Below are 21772 nucleotides of genomic sequence, written 5' to 3'. Positions count from 1 at the left end.
TTCTGACTGCTGGCTTCAAGGCACAGGAGGAGAGTTCACACAGAGTTGGAAATAGATAATGTCTTTGCTAGAAATGCATCTTGGAGGCACCCAGTCTAAATTACTCATTTTACAGACATGGAAACTGTAAAAATGAGTAGACAGAAATCTCAATTAAAATAGAGTGGAGAAAAAATAAAAAAATAAAAAAACAATAAAATAGAGTGGAGAGATCAGAAAAGGGGGCTCTCATGCCCTATGTGGACAGCAGAACCTAACAGGAAGAAGAAAGACTTCCTCTTCTAACCTGGCCACAGCTCATCCAATGAGAGACAGTCACAACTCAGCCAATGAAAAGCTATGGATTCTTTGTTAACTATAGCACTCTCAGCTTCCTTTTTCCCTCCATAAAAGAGTTCTATCCATTTTTTTGCTGGGGATTTGCACATGGCTAGCCATGGTTGCAGACCTCGAATTGCAGTTTTTTGTTAATCCCAAATAACCTGTTTCTGCTGGAGAAATAGCTAGCAGTCTACTGTTGGAGCATGTATCAACACTTTATACCTTTTTGTGGTTAAATTTTATTCCATTGTATGGATATACCTGATGGTGACACATTTAAAGCCAATTAAAACTCAAAATGGAGTGACTATGGTTCAGGCATCCAAAATGGAGCCGGGTGCTTTTGTGGATGCAAGTTCCTAAATCATTGAGAACTTCAACCTTCTGAACTGTATCAAATTCTAAGACACCACTGGCCATCTTCAAAACAGTATCTGCCATCAGCTGCTCCCTGCAACCTTGCAGTTTCAAAGACCCGCCCCCCCCCACCATTGCAACAATGTAATCATTTCAAACCCCAACCAACCCTTGCTTAACAAGCACCCTTCTTGCCAGCTGGGTTTCTGATTTGTAACCAAAAAAAATCTGCTTAACTTTGTGGTGTTTTACCTTTACCAGGCTCCCTCATTTTGTAGTGGAACAGAACACAACTCAAGTGCTTCTTGAATCTGCCTCTCTCTTGCTATAGTCCTAACAAACCCCAAATAAATGCCTCTTTACTTCAATCAAGTCTGTGTTTCTGAAAATTTTATTAACATATCAAATTTGTTTATCCATTCATCAGTTGATAGACATTTGGATGGCTCCACTTTGGGGTATTATGAATAACATTGCTATGAACCTTCATTTCTGAACTCATCCATTCATCAATCAGTTCACTAACTGAGCATCTATTATGTGCTAAGCCATGAAGCCTGAAATGGCGTGCAGAGGCTGCCACATAGTAAAACTTTAGTGCATACTTGAGGGGACAGGAAAGAAGGAGCCTGCTTGAATCCTCATTCTTCTGATCCCATCTCACAGAGGAGACTGAAGTGAGAATGGAGGGAAGAGAAAGCCTCCAAGAAAACACACTAGAACTAGACCCCATGGAGTCAGGTCAGCAGCTGCCATTTACCCAGTTAGGCTCAAAGAAATCCTTGTCTTGCCCCCACTGATCCCGTAGAACAGAGAGAGGCTGAGAACTCAGTCTCTATCCAGACCTGTGACCTGAAAGGTCCTGACTTGGGTTTGCTTTGACCTCTGGGCATTCACCCCAAGACAAGGACAGAAGCAAAAGGGGGCCATCCATGCAGTCCTGGCCCTTTTCTCGACTTCACTGAGCACTGGAGTCCTCTGTCTTCCCTTACAGAGGAGTGATGAGGGGGCTCAAAGAAAGGGTAAGAGAAACTTTCTTCCCACTACTTGCAAAATGTCTGAACTCCTGCAGTGTGTGCCACACAGTATGGAGCAAGCTGGCTAGTTGGGAAAGGGGTGAATGGCTCTCCTTTCTGCCAGCATCCTCTGGAGCAAGTTTTAAAAGGATGGATCGCTTTTTAAATTGAATTTTTCGTTTGAAGGTGAAGGGATGAAGCATTTGCATTAAAATTGCACATTCGTCAGGAATTTATGCATAATTTCAAGAGATGTCAAAAAAAATTAATGCCAGGGGCATATATTCAAGCCAAGAAGATGGAAACCCACCCTGACATAGATTGCTATTAAATCAAGCATGCTGAAATACAGAGGGCTTAATGCATTTATAAACTTTTCAGAATTCTTGCTTCTCAGAAGAACCTTTGCCCTAAAGGGCTCTCTGTCATTTCAAGTCATTTTTCTTTTTACAAAATGACTCATTTAAAAAGCATGGGTCCTCTGCCTGCCCCACCCCCACCCCATCTTCTAAGGCCGTCACTTACTGTGAGTTCTTTGCTTTTAGCAAAAGGCCACCAGCCTCGCACCCGCTTTTGCTGGAATATGGAAATCTTGCTCTCCTCACTTGCATTTTCAAATTTGGTGAGATCACAGGCTTTGGCAGACTTCGCTGCGCGGGGGAAACTATTGAGGTTCATCTCCAGGGAGCCTGTGAAGAGATGCCCTTAATGGGTTAGGGAAGGGCTTTAAAATCCATCATTATCCTCATTCACCCACCCATTCATCTATCCTCTCACTGGTCATTCAATCAGGACCACAAGGGATCAATAGCATGTGCTAGGTATCCAATTGGATAGGGCACAAATATGACCAAGACATGGTGGTTGCATTTAAAGCATTAATAATGCGGCAGCACACCAGGACTTCCCTGGTGGTCCAGTGGTTGGGACTTTGTCTTCCAGTGCAGAGGGTGTGGGTTCAGTCCCTGGTCGGTGAGCTAAGATCCCACATGCCTCACGGCCCAAAAGCCAAAACATAAAACAGAAGCAATATCGTAGCAAATTCTATAAAGACTGTAAAAAGTGGTCCACATTAAAAAAAAAAAAAAGTATTAAATAAAAGAAAGTAATGTGGCAGCAGGTAGAAGACCAAGGCAGAGATACCATATGTAAATTTCAAGCCTCAGTTTCTGATGTCATCTGCTGGGCCTCTTCTCTGTTCCCCAAGTATGATCTAGATTCTGTGTCTATCCTTTGAGCTTTTCCCTACCTTAGCACTGATTAGCCTATAAGAACCTCCTCCCCTCACCACCCCTCTCTCTCTGAGTTCATTAAACTCCTCCAGGTTGGGAACCAAGTCTTACTGTCCTGGTAGCTACTCTTCCAGTACCTTCGTGGGTTCTCAACAATGAATTTTCTCTTTTAAGAAAATTTGTATACAGTCTTTAAGGGGTTAGTTTCCACTCACAGTTGTTATAAAATATTTGCTGTGTTTCCCTATGTTGTATAATCCATCCTGGAGCCTATCTTACACTCAATGGTTTGTACCTCCCACACCCCCACCCCTGGGTTGCCCCTCCTCCCTTCCCTCTCCCCACTGCTGCTGTTGCTGCTGCTAAGTCGCTTCAGCCGTGTCCGACTCTGTGCGACCCCATAGATGGCAGCCCACCAGGCTCCTCTGTCCCTGGGATTCTCCAGGCAAGAATACTGGAGTGGGTTGCCATTTCCTTCTCCAATGCGTGAAAGTGAAAAGTGAAAGTGAAGTCGCTCAGTCGTGTCCGACTCTTAGCGACCCCATGGACTGTAGCCTACCAGGCTCCTCCGCCCATGGTATTTTCCAGGCAAGAGTACTGGAGTGGGGTGCCATTGCCTTCTCCTTACTAGTAACCACCAGTTCTCTGTATCTATGAGTCTGCTTCTATTTGGTTGCATTCACTAGTTTTCAACAAGTAAATATAAGTCATAATAAGAAAATGCCATGAGATGATATTATATTTCTCTCTTTAATAACCTTTCCTATTGCAAAAGTAATATTTGTTAACTGTGGACACTTAGAATGTGTACATGAGCAAAAAAAAATAATTTTCATAATCCTACCTCCTAAAAGTTGACCACTGCCCTACTTATTAGTTTATATCCTCATGTCAGTCTTTCTGTCTCTTTGGCTGTCTCTGACTATCTCTTTCTGCTATACAAACAAACATACTTTTTACCACAAGAGGATTTTTTTTTACATAGTTTTTTCACTTAATGCACCTTGACTAACTATCCAACTGATTAAAACTTTTAATATTTTAATGGCTGCAGGGTTATTACATTGAGCACTACTATGTATGAAATTCTGTACTTTGCTTTTAGATTATCAAATATATAGCTCCCAATACCCTCTGAAGTATATAATATTATTATCCCCATTTTACAACCGAGGAAAACTGAGGTACAGAGGAGACCAGTAATTAGCTCAAAATTTAACAGCTTCTTGGCATTGGAGCAAAGATCAATTTAAGGTTACTTGAATATTTATCTTCTACATAGGGATGTACCATGACTTATTGAGTCAATTACCTTATATTAGGGCTATTTGGAATGTTCCAATATTTTGCTATCAAAATTATTAAACAGCATCGAAATGATTATTTGTGGAGCAAACTAAGACTAAGCTCTCCAGAAGTTGGGATAAAACCCTCAACATTAATATGACTTTGATGAAGTCTCTACCTTACCCAGAAAATCATCTGAGGACAGCCTTTCAAAATCCCAAACCTGGAGCACCAACACAGCTGGTGTCTTACACTCCATCTTCTCTAACGAAAATATATTCTCCCTCTTGGAAATGACCATTTGCTTCTCTGCTGGGAGATACTGAAATGGAAATAGAAAGCGCCAGTTGAAGTTCCCCTCTCCGGTCAGGGAGTTGTAATGCACGTCTGTCTCCTGCTTGTCGTCTTCCAAACCCTTTAACCACCTGAATGAAGACAGAGAAAGAATTAAACACTCTGAACATATTATTCATGCATCAGCATCACCAAGAGTGATTGAAGTAGTTTCATTGTGGTCACTGATCATAGTTTTAAAATTATGATATAGTTAGATTCAGATGGAAATTTCCATTGAATCTGAAAGCAATAAATAGGGATCAACGGGTCTGAACAGAAAGAAGACTCTCGTTCTAAGTCAGTTTGGGGAATTGTCTTCAGTAGTTCTTGGGTAGATCTGAAGCCCCACGCACTAAAGAGGGAAAACTCAGGAAATGTGAAATGAAAGTTTAATATGAGTTTCTTCTCACCCTGGAAGACTTCTTTATGGGGGAAGGGGCATTTCTGCACCCTATATTACACTACATTATATTACATTACTCCATTACACAGGTAAGTTAACTAAACTCTCTGTGCCTTTGTTGCATCTGGAACATGGAAGCAATCACAGAATCTAGTTCATGGGAATTCTGAGGAATTACATGAGATAATATATGTCCAGAGCTTTATGAACATATATAGATCCAAATGATCTATTATGTTATTTCCTCTTAGTATTATCTGGTCTTTCTCCTCCATGCTGAGTATAAAGTAAGCTATAATGAATACATTTGACTCTAGTACTTTATCCATGGCTAATTAACTCTTGAGAAAATAGGTACTTTTAATTCAAACTAATTGATAATGCCATATCACTTACTTTCTGAAAGCAAATATCCCTTCCTCTATCCCAAACTACCCCAGAGCAGATAAAGATCCTTCTCTTCTGAGAAGAGTGGTACCACTCAAGGTAAGGGTACCTTTATTTAGGTAAGGGTACCCTTATTTAGGTAAGAGTATCTTTATTTAGGTAAGGGTAGCTTTATTTAGGTAGTGAAAGTGAAAGTCGCTCAGTCTGTCTGACTCTTTCTGACTCTATGGACTGTATAGTCCATGGAATTCTCCAGGCCAGAATACTGGAGTGGGTAGCCTTTCCCTTCTCCAGGAGGTGTTCTCAACCCAGGGATCGAACCCAGGTCTCCCGCATTGCAGGCAGATTCTTTACCAGCTGAGCCACAAGGGAAGCCCAAGAATACTGGAGTGGGTAGCCTATCCCTTCTCCAGTGGATCTTCCCAATCCAGGAATCAAACTGGGGTCTCCTGCATTGCAGGCGGATTCTTTACCAACTGAGCTATGGGGGAAGCCCTAAGGGTACCTTTATTTAGTTAAAGATGGTGCTCGGCCAATCAATGTATGTGTGGCATCTGTTATGAGGCAAGGGCTGAGCTAGGTGCTAGGGGGTGACAGGGAGCGAGCAGAGGTGATCCTTGCCTTTGTGGAGCCACAGTCATGGAGGGGAGAGGATGGAGGGAAAAGGATGGGGTGGAAGAAGTCACCAGTGAGGGATATGCAAAAGCCCTATGGAAGAAGTAAGGACATATTCTAAGACAGGAGAGAAGCTCAGTGTGACTAGAGAAGGCAAGGGAGTGTACTGATCCAGTGAGGTGATAGGTAGCAGCTCATTATATGTGATATTTTAGGACTTATGAGAGACTTTAGATCCTTGTCCAGAGAAAATAGGATGTCATTAAAGGGTTTTAAGTACAGGACTGATGTGATCACATTGTGTTTTTAAAAGATAACTCATTTTTCAATGTGGAGAATGGATTATTGGAGGTTAAGACTGAATATAGAGAGACCAATTCAGATAGTATTGATATTTCAGTGACCCCAGCAAGAAATGATGGAGGAAAAGATGATGATTGTGGAGCTTTCCTGGTGGCTCAGTGGTAAAGAATCCTCCTGTCAAAGCAGGAGATGTGGGTTCAATTCCTGGTCCAGGAAGATCTCACATGCCTTGGAGCAGCTAAGCCTGTGCTCTGAAGCTCTTGAGCCTGTGCTCTAGAGCCCAGGAACCACAGTTACTGAAGCCCACATGTCCTAGAGCCTGTGCTCTGCAACAAGAGAAGCCACAACAGTGAGAAGCCCATACACTGCAACAAAGTGTAGCCCTGGCTTGCCACAACTAGAGAAAAACCCACACAGGAATGAAGACCCAGCACAGCCAAAATTAAATAATATATAAAATTATTGAAAAAGAAAAGATGATGATGATGATGTGGTGACGATGAAGAGAATGGATACTGCTGACAGCTATTTGGGACCTAAAATGAATACGACTTAATTCTTGGGTTGGGAAGATCCCCTGGTGAAGGGAAAGGCTACCCACTCCAGTATTCTTGGGCTTCCCTTGTGGCTCAGCTGGTAAAACATCCGCTTGCAATGTAGGAGACCTGGGTTCGATCCCTGGGTTGGGAAGATCTTCTCTTCCCTGGAGAAGGGAAAAGCTACCCACCCAGTATTCTGGCCTAGAGAATTCCAAGGACTGTATAGTCCATGGGGTCGCAAAGAGTCGGACACAATGGAGTGACTTTCATTTTCACTTAATGGCATACCAGAAATGAGAGTGTCAATGAGGAAGACAGTTTCTTATTGGGGGAAAACAAAGAGATAAAGCTGAGATAAATTTACTGTTTCTGAGATGAGTTTTATCTGAGGACACATTTTTGTTGTTGTTGTTAAAAAATAGGTACACTTTATTACAATAATATTTATGCTTTATTGTTTGCATTTGAGAGTATACTGAATATTTTGTTTGAAGACAAGTAGTTTATAGAGAAGATTTTGGATGAGAAGCTATCTATAGTTATTATTATAGATAACTTCTATATGTTATTATGATAGTTATTCTAATTTTTTAAATCATAGAATGCCTTAGGTTATGCAATATTTATTTTGAAAACCTCTGAATAATTTCTTAACTTCCTCAGAGTTTATGGAGATAAAAATTATTTTTTGTTTCTTTGAAATTTTCCTGCTAAAAGAACCACAATTCTTTTCTTATTTGTTAAATTGGAGTGTAACTGCTTTACAATGTTGTGTTAGTTTCTGCTGTACAACAAAGTGAATCAGCTATATGTATACATATGTCCCCTCCCTCTTGATTAGGGTACATGTTTAAGTCATACTGTTTCTGATTCTCTACCTTCCACCTACTTTCCCTCCCTGACTAGGGGCTAAAGGAAACCTACAAAGGCATTTGTGTCATAGCCAAGATGTAAGAGAGAAATGCAAAATATTTAGTTTCCTAGGTCCTAGGTGGGTATCCTTTTCATCAGTAAAACTAGCAAGTGAAAAGGTATAAATTCCAACTTTTGTGTTAGGCTGTGCCTCAGCTGGTAAAAAATCCACCTGCAATGTGGGAGACCTGGGTTTGATCCCTGGGTTGGGAAGATCCCCTGGAGAAGCAAATGGCTACCCACTCCAGTATTCTGGCCTGGAGAATTCCATGGACTGTGTAGTCCATGGGGGTTGCAAAGAGTCAGACACGTCTGAGAGACCTTCACTTCACTGTGGGCTTCCCAAGTGGTGGTAGTGGTAAAGAACCTGCCTGCCAATGCAGGAGACATAAGAGACTCAGGTTCAATCCCTGAATCAAGAAGATCCCTTGGAGAAGGACATGGCAACCCACTCCAGTATTCTTGCCTAGAGAATCCCATAGACAGAGGAGCCTGGTGGGCTACAGTCCATAGGGTTGCAAAGAGTCAGATAGGGCTGAAGCAATTTAGCATGCATGCTTATAATCTTAACACTTAATTTTTCATCAATAGCACTATAGCTCACTACTTCCTGCTGATGTAAACATATTTTGAATGTCATTCAAAAAGTTTAGGCCGTCAACATTTAACAGGAAGAGACATTTATATAAACAAAATTTCTTCACAAAAATATTTCATGAGATAATCATTCTTAGTAAAATGACCAAATATTTGACAAAGAAAGTGACTTTTCTAACAAGGTGAGTAAGAAAGCCTCCTTTTGTGGGGTGTGGGTGGAGTGCCTTCCACGAGGCATAGTTTGGTTGGGGGTTAAGGGGTGAAAAGGAGAAGGAAAGGGTGGATGGAGCTTGCTGATGGTCTTACCCTTTAACATAAATATCACTCGATTTTTGTCCTGTGAAGATATTCTCATCCTCCAAAATGACATCTTCTGTGTTCCAGATGGTTACTCTCAGTTCATACCTGGGATAAGGGAAGGGAGACGTAGGTTGAAGACCCTGGAGGTTGAGTCGATTGGTGTCTATGTGATTCTGGTATTGTTTTGAGTCTATAAGCTTCCTCCACTTTACCGAGTTCAAAATATTAAGACTTAAAAGACTTCGTTCCATCAAAACCAAGTGTCCCAGCTGGAATCATCAAAAATATGAATTTCTCTGAGCAGATCTTCCTTCCATTAGCCAACATTTTTCAGAATATGGAAGAATGTTGACACTCAGGTCTCTTACCATAAAACAGGGGCCCCCATTTTGATCCCCATTGCTACTATTACTACCACCACTCACCTCCTGATGTAATTGACCAGGTAGAAAGTGAGGCATGATCATTGGGTGTCAGCTAATTGATGTAATGTGTCAGGACACCAGGTCTTTTAGTCTGCCACCATGGTCTCTTTCCTTGAATATGAGGTTGCAACTACTTACCCTTTGGGTTTCCTTGGCGAAATGTCAACAGGAGGTCCAGGCTGAGGCATATCTTCAGGAAACATATCCACCCACATCTGCAGACGGCCCTTGTTAAGAAAAGAAGACACTAGCTTTTGGGGGGAAAGTATGGTTACCACATGGACACTGACCATTAACAGTTTTAACAGATCCCTTTACTAGGGTTGAGTCTCTGGTGGCTCAGATGGTAAAGAATCCACCTGCGATGCAGGAAACGTAAGAGACTCAGGTTCAATCCCTGGGTCAGGAAGATCCCCTGGAGAAGGAAATGGAAACCCGCTCCAGTATCTGTGCCTGGAGAATTCCATGAACAGAGGAGCTTGGTGTGTTACAGTCCATGGGGTCGCAAAGAGTCAGATATGACTGAGCAACTAACACTTTCACTTTACTAGGAATAGTTATTAGGTAAATATAATATAATAATATTATCCAAACTATATTTAGAATATTTGTTGACAAAGACAGAACTTACATTTTTATTAAAAATTAGAGCATATATCAAGAGAAGGGCAAACCTTATTGAGCACCTACTATGTGGTAGATGTAGCCCTGTGCAATTGAAAGCATTGTCTCATTAATTCCTCCAATATCTCCACTAGGTAGAAATTCCTACTTGGCAGATGAGAAATGTCTTGCACATATTTACACAAGCAGTATATGGCAGAGCCTGAATTCAAATCTTATCTGCTGACTCTATAGAGACATGGCTTTTCTTACCAACCCCTAAGGATTACAGAGATTCTACTATCTGTCAGAAGTACCATGCTTCATTGCCTCCAATGTACCTTAACATCCACTAGCTCCACAAATGCTCACCCCTAGCCACAAGAAACGAAGGTTCAGAGAAGACAAAGAAATTATCCGAAGTCCTGTGGCTAATTAGTGATAGAATAGGACCTTCCATCCATTGCTCTGGACTCCATACACCAAAATTTACCCTGTTTCAAGGGATGTGAAAGCCCAGGTGGGAAGAAGGTCCAGTGGATTCTATGTTCAGCTCTGTTGTATGTACTCTAAGTGCTCTGTCAGCTCAGGCAAGAAGGTGAGTGATCAGCAAAGGCTGGGATGGTCAGGGAAGATTTTATATGAAGTAAGTGGGGCTGTCAACAGAGTGGGGAGGATTCGTAGGATTTGGGTGAAGGAGGAGCTTTGGCTAGGGGGACAAAAAGAGGATTTCCAGAGGAAGGGACAATGTAAGTGAAGAGCTAGCACTTAGGAAGTGAGGAACCAATTTTGGGCTTCTCTGATAGCTCAGTTGGTAAAAAATCTGCCTGCAATGCAGGACACCCTGGTTCGATTCCTGGGTTGGGAAGATCCCCTGGAGAAGGGATAGGCTACCCACTCCAATTCAATGAAGGATTATATTCTTAGGGTCTCTAAAGAGACATTACGTGCTCAGTCACTCAGTTGTGTCTGACTCTTCACAACCCCTTGGACTGTAGCCCACCAGGCTCCTCTGTCCATGGACTTTTCCAGGCAACAGACATTAACATTCACCTTTAAAAAAGAAGCCACATCTGACAGGCAAAATGAGGGATACCAGTAACCAAAAGATTTCAAAGATCTGGTAGTAAATCTTAAGAAATAACCATAAGCTTCTATATTTGATAGAAGTGTATTCTTTTCAGACACCCACACACATGCTATCACTAGGTTTATATTCCACCATGGCTGGGATAGCAGTGTGGGTCTTCCTGCCCCATTACAGTCAAGCTCACTTGCTTTGCCCAGGCTACACAGTGAGTGAATTCAGAGCTGGGACAGAACTAGGGACTCAAGCTGTCTGGGTTAAATCCCAGCTGTGTTGTGCTGTTCTTAGTTGCTCAGTCATGTCCAACTCTTTGCAACCCCATGGACTGTAGCCCACCAGGCTCCTCTGTCCATGGCAATTCTCCAGGCAAGAATACTGGAGTGAGTTGCCATGCCCTCCTCCAGGGGATATTCTCAACCTGGAGATTGAACCTAGGTCTCCTGCACTGTAGGTGGATTCTTTACCATCTGATACACCAGGGAAGCTCAAGAACACTGCAGTGGGTAGCCTATCCTTTCTCAGGGGGATCTTCCCAACCCAGGAATTAAACCGGGGTCTCCTGCATTGCAGGCAGGTTGTTTACCAGCTGAGTAACCTTATGCAAGCTACTTAAACTCTCCTAACCTCAATTTCTTAGAAGTAAGGATCCTAATAATTTCATCACGAGGCAATATTAAGAAATAAGGCTTAGGTGACCCCTACGCCTCTGTTTGTCTAGGAAAACCCTGGCGTGGGCCCTTTGTAGCAGCTTAATTATTGATAATGCCCTCTTTCACTCTCAAAATGGCCATAATATGGATAAATATATCCACAGTTATCCTAATTGAGTAATATTATTTCCACAAGGAGTCTAGGACATTAAAAGTTTCTTAATAAAGTTATTTCCTTTTCCCTTCCAACTCATAACCCAGATCTCTAGTTATCTTCCACACAGCTTGTTTTTGCTAATTCTTCAAGGTAAGTCTCCATCTATTGCCTCTCTGGGAAAACTAGTAGGCTGTGTGGTTACTGATAGATTTTGGACAAGTTCTTGGGTACATCAAATGGGTTTTGAATTTTCTTAAATGTCAATATTCTTCTGAAAGAATTTGATTACTCAAATCATAAAAAGGAAAGAGTAATAAATCCAACTCTGATTTTAGTGCAGAGTTTCTCAATCTTAACATTCACTTGGGGCTGAATAATTCTTTGTTGTGGGGGGCTGCCCAGTACAAAATCGGATGTTTAGCAGCATCTCTGACCTCTTCCCACTAGAAGCCAGTAGCACCCTCACCCACATGAGACAACCAAAAATATTGATAATTCAGACATTGCTAAATGTCCAGACTAGGAGGGGGAAAAATTGTCCCTAGTTGAGAACCATTACTATATGGCACAAACAAGATTGACTTTTAGGGCAAAAGTCTCGTTCGTTGGGAATGAACATTCCCGGGCCACTACCTGCTCCATTCCGGGCTTATCCTTGTGGTACAGTGGCCGTGTTTCTATGTGCTCAGGAACCAGCCTACATCCAACCTCTGGAATATCCTCCCAAGAGTGTAAAACCCTGAGGGCCAAGTGCTCATATGACTCCACCGTCTCATCTGCATGGAAGAGAGAAAAATAAAGAGACTTGTCAGATGCGTGTTCCTGTAAGGGGACAGTGATGAACTGTCAGATACATTTTCAAACACTCCCTTAAAGTGTTTGAAAGGCTTATTTAAACATGCAAGTAGAGAGAAAATATACAGGTAGAGAGAAGAGATAGCAAAAAAGAAATAAGACAAATAAAATGGAAAGAGGTGGGAGTAGAGTGGTGGGAGGGGGAAAGAGATTGAAAGTTAAGAGTGAATCTATCTTTGAAATAGAAATAGACTCACAGACATAAAGGTCAGACTTGTGGTTGCCAAGGGGGAGGGGGCTAGGGAGATGGATGGACTGGGAGTTTGGATTTGGTAGATGCAAACTATTATGTTTAGAATAGGTCCTACTGTACAGCACAAGGGACTATAGCCAATCTTCTTGGATAAATTATAATGAAAAAGAATACTTTAAAAATGTAAATATGTGTATAACTGAGTCACTTTGCTGTATAGCAGAGACTGGCACAATGCTTTAAATCAACTATACATCAATAAAAAAATTAATTAATTAAGAAAAAAAGTTAAGAGATTGGGAAATGAGATGGGTTGATCAGAGGACTCAGAGCACAGGACAGGGTCTTGGAGTACAGGACTCCCTTCACCCCTTGAATCAGATTCCTTCAGTCTATGAATCACAAACTTGGCTTCAAGGGACAAGAGAGGGTACTTTTTCCGGAGTTATAAAGCTATTTGCTAACACTATAGTGGGAGAGGGCCTGGGGAGCCAGAGTGGCCCTAAACAAGGTGGTGAAATAGACATAATATGTGCTCACTGATGTCTTATGATTCTTCTCATTATTGCTTGAGATCTCTCACTCCTACCAACACCTACTCAGGGAAAAGATACTATGATCTATCATTTTATTTTTGAAAAAGGTAATTCATGATAAAAACTATTGGTAGAAAAAATACTTGCCAAATAAGACAAAAATTGTTGAAAAAATAAAATCTTCTCGACAAACTTTAGAATGGCCAAATTTGACACAGGAAAGTTGAACTTGGTTTAAACAAAGAAATAAAAGGCTACCAAGAGAATCTCACAACAGCAATAATTATAGTCAGTAAAAGTCGATAGAGTGAGCAAGTAATTGAATTAAATCTTTGTCATAAAGTTTAATCAGTCAAGAACTGATCTTGATGAACATAATTTCAGGGTTTTGGTGGGCAAATCATGAGATGTAGAATAGTGACCAAGGGACTAAATTGTCTTAATAGAGTATATTGTGAAAAAGTATTCTTCTCACAGAAATTCATCTATATCATTAATACACTAAATGTCAATTACTCTGCATGAGAAAAACCTCTTAGAATTTCTTGAGACCAAAATAACAAGGTAAAAAGAAATCTTGGCATTAAAGTGGTGGGATCAACAGAGTATCAAAACACCCTGTAGCATGTACATAATTGGGTTTTTTGCATCAAAAGCACTGCACCATATATAGGTAATTTTAAAGCATCAAATGGATAGGTGTGATAGTACAGGAATTGTTTTACATCCTTAAAGTGGATTCTTTTTTCACCCTAAATTTATGAAAGGCTTTCTGGGGTCCTCCTGATATGTTCTATGTTGCTCACATGGAAAAATCTATTTCTTGGTGTTGGAATAGGAGAGTTGTTGATGTAACACTTATGGGGGTAATGTGAGTTGTGTCCAAGTATTTATTCTATATAATATTCATTTTAAGATATTGTCTATCTTCTGACACAATTCTGCTTCTATGATATATACTGTAGACTCATCAGAAATATGCACAAATATGTGTAAGAAGGTTCATGGAAGCATTAAGTGACACCATAAAAATGGACACAATGGAAATGTCATAGCCATAAAATAGAAAATTTTCAAGGATCATTTCAAAGAACAAAGGAGAATTATCATAATCTATTGGAAGTATAGGCAGAGGACAAAACTATATATATATATATATGGCATATTTAAAATTATGTAAAAATGTAGCATATTGCACACACACTGTGAAGAAATATACCACCATGCACCATCATTATCTCTGAATTTGGGGATTATAAGTGATCTTCATCCTCCTCATTACTTTTCCATGCATTAACTTTACAGTAGATGACCATTGCCTTCAGTCATCAATACCACTGACAGCAGGCTTTTCAAAAGAACCACTTCAGCAGGATACATTGTGGGGAGTTACCCGTGTCCTCCTCGGTAAAGGTTGTTTTTCCAGAAAAGATCTGGTTTCCTATCTGTATTTTCCCAGGGCGGAAGTAGGGGCCATCCAGCTTTCTGTCTTTGCAGAGCTTGGTGAGGATTTCCGTGGGTTTGGATGTGTCTCGCCAGGCGTTGTATCCTTCTCTGAAAAGTGGACGAAGGACAGAGGGTGACATCTGGGCTTCCTCAGGAGCCGCCCCCCAAGATCTCTGTGAAAGGACCACCTAAGTATGACCTGTGTGGTGTCCTTTAGCTTTAACTTGACATTCTACATGCTTAGGGATAGTGTTTTTGTTTATTTTGTTTTCTCCCTTTTCTGGTCAATACCTCTGCATATATGTGCTTGTATGAAAGGCAGAACTTCTGAGTAGCTTGACAGAACATTTCTTTTCAGGTAGCTTCATATATATATATATATATACATATTAAACAAATGGATCCTTTAAAAAACTGAAATGAAATTCACATAACAAAATTGGCTATTTTAAAGTTGACCAATTTGGTGGGATATGGTATATTCATAATATTGTGCAACCACTACCTCTATCCAGTGCCAAAAAAAATTTTTATCACCACAAAAGAAAACTCGCTACCCCTTAAGCAGTCATTCCTCATTCCCCGTGCCCAGGCTAGCCCTTGGCAATCATCAATGTGCTCTCTGTCTCTACGGATTTCTTTGCAGGTAGTTTTGGTTTAGTTTGTCCTGTCACTAGCAGAATAGCTACTTGGCTGCTGCTACTTCTAAGAAGAAAGCCAAGCTCATTCTTCCAGTTTCTCTGCTTCTTCCCTCCTTTCTCCTCCTCTTCCAAAATCATATTGTAGATTCACATCCCGGGCAGGAAGTCTTGAGGTGCCATTTCTCTAATCAGTCATTTCCTAGCGGTGAGTTTCTAGATCTTTCCAACCCCTTCTTTCCTTAAAAACAAGCTATTTGGTTAAAAAAAAAATCATTAACTTGCAATGAGATGCTTCCTAGGAACCATGACTGAGATAAGCTTGGATTTCTCTGCTCCCTGGGATGTGGGATTCATCAGAATTTAATCCACTTAAACACTGAAGGAAAAAAAAAAAGGCTGGAAAACAGTTTTCTACCTTGGTTCAGAAATATGAGGATCCTGAAAAAGATTCCAAGCCAGGCCCAGAACCATACATAGACCTTCCCAGAAATAGGTGTTCTTGTCTATTTTTAAGACTTCAGTGAACAACTTACCTGACTAAACTATTCTGATACCTGGTAATTCCACCGTCAGGAAGTTCTTCTGAACAGAAGATACACCACGTTTGCTTGTGGTCTCCTTTACTGACTTCACAGTGCACAGCTAATCATTCTCTGAATGGTACCCTCTCAGGGACTTGAGAATGATGTAAATACCCCAGAAGGCTTCTACATTCACTGAAGTCCCCAGACTGAACTGGCATTCTTGGCTCACAGAACAGGCCAGCAGTAGAGACTTGTCTGAAAATCATTCCATGGAGGAAATAGATGCTTGGACTATGTTAATGAGAGCCTAAATTGGTCCACCCCTTCTGGAGAGGCAGCTGGACGTTATTATTAAAAGTCTTTAAAGTGTGCATTCCTTTCAATGGAATAAATCCATGTCTATGGATGAACACTGAATGAATTATCAGAAAGGTTTGCAATGGCTTTTGTATGGTAATGCTCATAGCAGCAATATTTCTAATAGAATAAAGAAGAAAAATGTAAATGCCCTGAAATTCAAGAAGGGAAATTGGTTATATAATTGTATAATAAATTCATATAAGAGAATACCACAGAGCTGTTAAAATAATGATTTTAAAGAATATTTAATAACATCATGGAATGCTTATGATATAAGGTATAAGTGCAACAAGAAGCTTAGGAAATTGCATGGATAATATGACTCCAACTCTGAGGGGAAATAGCATAGGAAAAAGGCTTCCTCGATGTCTCAATGGGTAAAGAATCTGTTTGCAAGGCAGGAGACAGAATACACAGTTTCGATGCCTGGGTTGGGAAGATATCCTGAAGGGCAAGGCAATCCACTCTAGTATTCTTGCCTGAAGAATCCCATGGACTCAGGAGCCTGGTGAGCTACAGCCCAAAGGGTTTCAAAGAGTCAGACACAACTGAGCAACTATAAATGCACGCAGCATAGAAAAACTACTAAAATAAATACATATAACTCTTTAATGTAAGTTTTATCTATGAGTGAAATAATTTGAGCATCATTTTGTACTTTCTGTATTTCCTAAATTTTCTACAAGGAATATATATATTACTTCATATTCAAAAATATTTCTAAAATTACACCATGGAAGCCTAATAGATGTTTTTATATTTTCCTTTTTTAATATATTTTCCTAGCTGATATTTATAAGAATTTTCTTTTAAGATATCAAATAAGCCATGCTTAAAAAAAAGAAACCTAAAATTAAGCAGAACTCAAAAACCTTTTTAAAGAGAGAGACTTGGATCCACTTTTCCCTCATGTGTAAGATGGGAATAAAACTTCAATGAGTTTTGAGGAGAACTGAATTAGATATACCATGCATGGTATATTGTAAATACTCGTGAGCATTGGTTGTAATTAACTAGGATATTGACATTTGTGTTATGTTAATCACTCTTCTAGCATCATTCCTCACTGAGAACTCAGTCCACCAGGCCCAGCTAATCAACTGAACAAATACAATTCAACTCTCGACTGTTGAAGAATTTGCCCTGGGTTCTAAATCAGCGTTGCCTCCCCAGCCCCAAATACCCTCAAGTGCAGTGAGCAATTTCCCCAAACTAGCCCTGCTGACATAGAGCCCATGAGATATTAAAATTGAGTCTTAGCTGGTCTTCCCAGTGCCTGGGCTGCAGCCTCAAGACACCAACAGTGTCTCCACAGGAGGAAGAACTTACATCTCGTACTGACTCTGCAAGCCACAGATGGCTCGGTGTTTGCTGTAGAAGCGGTTCTCCAGGTCAATCCTGGTCTCACCAATGAGGTCGTCCGTCCCAATCAAGTCATGGTCGTAGATCAGCACGGAGAGCAAGGACTCCTTCGGAAACGTGGCCTGGATCTCAAATGACCTGCCGTCCAAGCAGAGGCTTTAGGAATCAACAGCATTTGGAGCTGCAGAGAACTTTTTCCTGTTTCACTTTTAGCTTGCCTACAGTCCTTCGTTGTTGTTCACTCACTAAGTCATGTCCAACTCTTTGTGACTCCATGGACTGCAGCACACCAGGCTCCCCTATCCCTCACGATCTCCTGGAGCCTGCTCAAACTCATGTCCATTGAGTCGGTGATGCTATACAACCATCTCATCCTCTGCCGCCCTCTTCTCCTCCTGCCTTCAATCTTTCCCAGCATCAGGGTCTTTTCCAATGTGTTGGCTCTTTGCATCAAGTGACCAAGTATTGGCCTATAGTCCATAGGAACTCACTAAACACTGAGCAACCCAATTACTACTTAATGGATATTTATGTAGTCTAATTTTTCAATGAGATGTAAACAATTTCCAACCCTTTTGTCAATTTCCAGTAGCCTATCATCTACTCTCTCATGGGTCACATCTTATAGTCTCAACTAGGGTGACAGCAAGAGGAAGAGCAAAGTCCTTAGATTTTGGTCTCAAACAGGACTGATTTCTAATCTTCATTTTGAATCAGCCACTTCCTGGTTGTAAAACATTGGGAAAGTTATTTCAACTCTTTCGGCCTCTTTACATGTACACAAGGATAAATATGTCTTCTTTACAATATAGCATAGTGGTTAAATGGGATCTTGTTTATATAAAGCACAGAGTTTACTTCCAGGCATTCAATTGGTGCCCAATAAATTGCCATTTCCTCTCCCCTCCATTGTGGATTCATCAGGGAATATCAGCTGGGTTTATTTGAGATGAAAATCCTATTGACAATGGAAAACCATGAAAATATAGACTTGCAGGACTGGGATGTGTCTCTACAAGATTCTGAGCCCCTTGCGAACAGAGACCTGCCCTCCTCATCTCTGCATTGTTAGAGCCTGTACTTCAGCTGCAGAAAGCAGACACAGTAAATGTTTCCTTGAATTGTGCAGGATCTCAGAAATCACCATATCCAATTGCTTCCTTTTACAGCTAAGGAAACTAAAGTCCAGAGAACACAGGGGACTTGCCTAAGATCACAGTTCAGGTCAAACTAAGATAAGTATCAGTTTCCTTCTCCTAATTCCATGCTCCTTCCACAATCCCACCCCAATGCAGTGTTGAGAGGAATAAGCATGATGTCGGATTTCCTGTAACAATGCATTATCTGTACTACTGAGCATTAGAGAAGGTAACTAAGAATTAAATTGGGAGTCTAGGCCTGCATTTTAGGCAGATGTGTTCTTAAAACACCAATGTTTCCCCAGCTGTTCCTGACTCTGCTCTGGGACAACGTGGGGAGGGCTGGTCTGGGAGCAAGGGACAGAGAGGAGGCAGGGAGGAGAGGAGAATAGAGGGCCCATTATTTCCCCAGTTGTCCTCAGGCCTGTCTGGGCTGTGGCCTTCAAGGTCAGGCCTACTTAGCCCGACTCTCACTCTCCAGAGTGGTAGGGAGAGCAATCACAGCATAGCCTAGAGCCAATTAACCCTCCCCAGAGAGAAGAATGCAGAGATGCTGGACAGCTCCTTGCCTGTAACTGACTGAGGCAGCTCTAGCAGGCCAGGGATACAGCTGTGCAGAAAATGATATCATTTCTTCCATGTAAAGACATAGCATTGCCTCCCTGGGTTTCCAAGATTTGGATTTGAAGCTGTAAAGGATATTCTAGAGGCATCTCACCAGAAAGCCCCCAGCCACCTCTGAGGTTAGCCATCACCAAGCTTCTGCCACCAAGGAAAGACTTAAGTGTTTAGCTGCCCCTGGCAACCATGACAGAGGGCAGAGGGCTCACATGTTCTGATCCATCTCTCAAAATGGTGTGCTGGGCGCTCACTGGTTCACCTCTCCTGAATTTTCATTAGTGCTCTCCTTAGGAAAACTACCAAAAGCAACTTGCCGTAATTGGATTTCCAGTCACTCAGGGGGGAAATTAGACTTATACGAATGTGGGTGTCAATGTGATACGACTTCTAGATACAACGTTGGTGTGAGAAAAGAGAATGCACCATGAAATGGGTAAAACCTGAGCCTTATAGAAACATTCAGTACTGTGAATCTTCAGAGAAAAGATGCTCTATTGTTTCTTTGTCCAATTATTCCTTCTTTTTTTGATTCATTTGTTCATTTGACATTTATGAGACATCATAATATGTGCCATGTGTACCAGGCACTGCGGTTATTAAGAAAATGAGGAATCTCCAACTCTTCAGATGTGTACCCCCTCAGAATAACGGGGTCCCCTGAAATCCCATTGAAAACTGACTGAAGGATTGTTTGTCCATTGTTCATTCATTCATTTATTCTATAATTCTACAGATACTCAAAGAGCATCTGCTCTGTGCCATGCTCTGTCCTAGGTACTACGGTTACAGCACTGAACAGACTTGACCGAGTCCCCATTGGAAGGGAGCTCACATTCTAGTGGGGAGATGGGAAACAACCATAAACACACAGTAAAAACACCAATGCATGCTAGAGGTTATGAAGAAAACTAAGGCAGGTCAGGGGACAGGGCATCAGGGGAGGAGCCTGTGACATCCTCTTATAAGGGTCTCAAAGAGGGGTTCCCCAGATCCCAGCCCAGGCACAAGAGCCCTCCATAAGGCCGGGCACAAAGTTTCCTGCTGGAACTTTGCAAGACTGAGCCAGCAGCATCTTTCCCTGAGTAACAATTAAATACACATCTAACAAAGCATCTACACCTGGAAGGCTTCTGGAAGAGGCTCTGAAGTGCTAGAGGTAGGAAGGAATATCCCATCAGCCTCTCTTTTGTTTACAATGGTCATAAATGGAGGTTATAAAACCAGTCTAATTCATGGCACTGTGGTGAGAGCAGCTCATAAAAAGTGACTACAAAGCATTTGGCAAAATGAAGTGTCAGTTACATAAACGGCAGGTAATGATAAAGGTCATCTCCGGATCAGGGAAGCAAGGGTACATTTCCCTAGCACATCGTTTTAATCATTCTCTTTAATCTGAACAAGCAAGATGGTTTATTGTCGTATTTCCTGGGGAGCAATAACATGTAAGAGGCTGGTTCTGATCAAATGTCAAAAGTTCCAAAGCGACCACAATTGTGTAAATGAATTTAAATGAGGTGGATAGAGATTTCATCCCATGGTCCTTGGGACTCCAGGATAAAAGGAATTAGATACACTTAAGATGTGTACATTGCTAAAATCATTATCAAGGTGGAGAGGAAGGAAGCTAATGCGTTTTGAGTAGCTACTATGCAGTGTCGTAGACAATGCTGGGTGCTTGTCATACTTAATCTTCTAAAGGCGTATGAGGGTCAAGTGTCACTGTTATTGCTCTACAGATCAGAGAGGTTAAGCCATCTGCATGATGTGGCAAAGTGAAACTCGGGTGTGCTTGACTCCAGAGTTAATGGCAGTCAGGCTCACAAACACAACCCTTTTAGAAGATAAATGGGGTGATAGGGTTGCTGAAGGGCTTCCTTGGTGGCTCAGCTGGTAAAGAATCTACCTGCAATGCAGGAGACCTGGGTTTGATCCCTGGGTTGGGAAGATCCCCTGGAGAAAGGAAAGACTACTCACTCCAGTATTCTGGCCTGGAGGAGGGTTGCTGAGATCTGGAGAATCCCTGGCTCACCTAAACATACACAAATGCAATGCCTTGTAAACACTTTGCAGGAAAACTGGGAGTGCAATTCAACTTTTTGCCTGCAGTGTGATGCATGCTACATGGCTTCAGTCCTGTCCGACTCTTTGCAACCCTATGGGCCATAGCCTGCCAGGCTCCTCTGTCCATGGGATTCTCCAGGCAAGAATACTGAAGTGGGTTGCCCTGCCCTCCTCCAGAGGATCTTCCCAACCTAAGGATTGAACCCACATCTCTTACGTGTATCTCATTTGCAGGCAAGTTCTTTACCACTAGTGCCACCTGGGAAGCCCTAATGAACTGCAAAATGATATGATGCAAAAATCCCTTTGGTAACAGACAAACACTAAACATCTGGCCCCTTCTCTTCTACTTATGAGTGGTGTGAACTTGAACAAGTTTCTAAACTGCTCTGGGCCTCGATTATCTGGTCTGTAAAAAGGAACTCTCTCTAAGGCAGGAGGCTGAACCTGATGACTGTTCAAGGGGCCTCTTACATTTGAGATCTGGGAAAATCATTATTGGAAAAC

The 21772-nt window shown here is 41.4% G+C and overlaps 1 protein-coding gene across 1 annotated transcript in view; it reads right to left on the bottom strand.

The window, feature by feature from the left end:
* Nucleotides 1-21772, bottom strand: part of FER1L6 (fer-1 like family member 6) — a 144447-nt gene that overhangs the window by 10320 nt on the left and 112355 nt on the right. The window contains exons 34-40 of the mRNA XM_081498956.1: nt 17412-17582; nt 14505-14665; nt 12161-12303; nt 9169-9257; nt 8612-8710; nt 4397-4638; nt 2220-2383 (exon numbers count right to left, since the gene is read on the bottom strand). Coding sequence (XP_081355082.1) covers nt 2220-2383; nt 4397-4638; nt 8612-8710; nt 9169-9257; nt 12161-12303; nt 14505-14665; nt 17412-17582 — 1069 coding nt within the window. The remainder of the gene's footprint in view (nt 1-2219; nt 2384-4396; nt 4639-8611; nt 8711-9168; nt 9258-12160; nt 12304-14504; nt 14666-17411; nt 17583-21772) is intronic.

The sequence above is a fragment of the Giraffa tippelskirchi genome, chromosome 6 (assembly GCF_054371585.1).
Source record: "Giraffa tippelskirchi isolate mGirTip1 chromosome 6, T2T-mGirTip1v1.2.pri, whole genome shotgun sequence".
Classification (NCBI taxonomy): domain Eukaryota; kingdom Metazoa; phylum Chordata; class Mammalia; order Artiodactyla; family Giraffidae; genus Giraffa; species Giraffa tippelskirchi.
The sequence above is the reverse complement of the archived record's forward strand: the minus strand, read 5'-3'. Positions and strand labels throughout refer to the sequence as shown.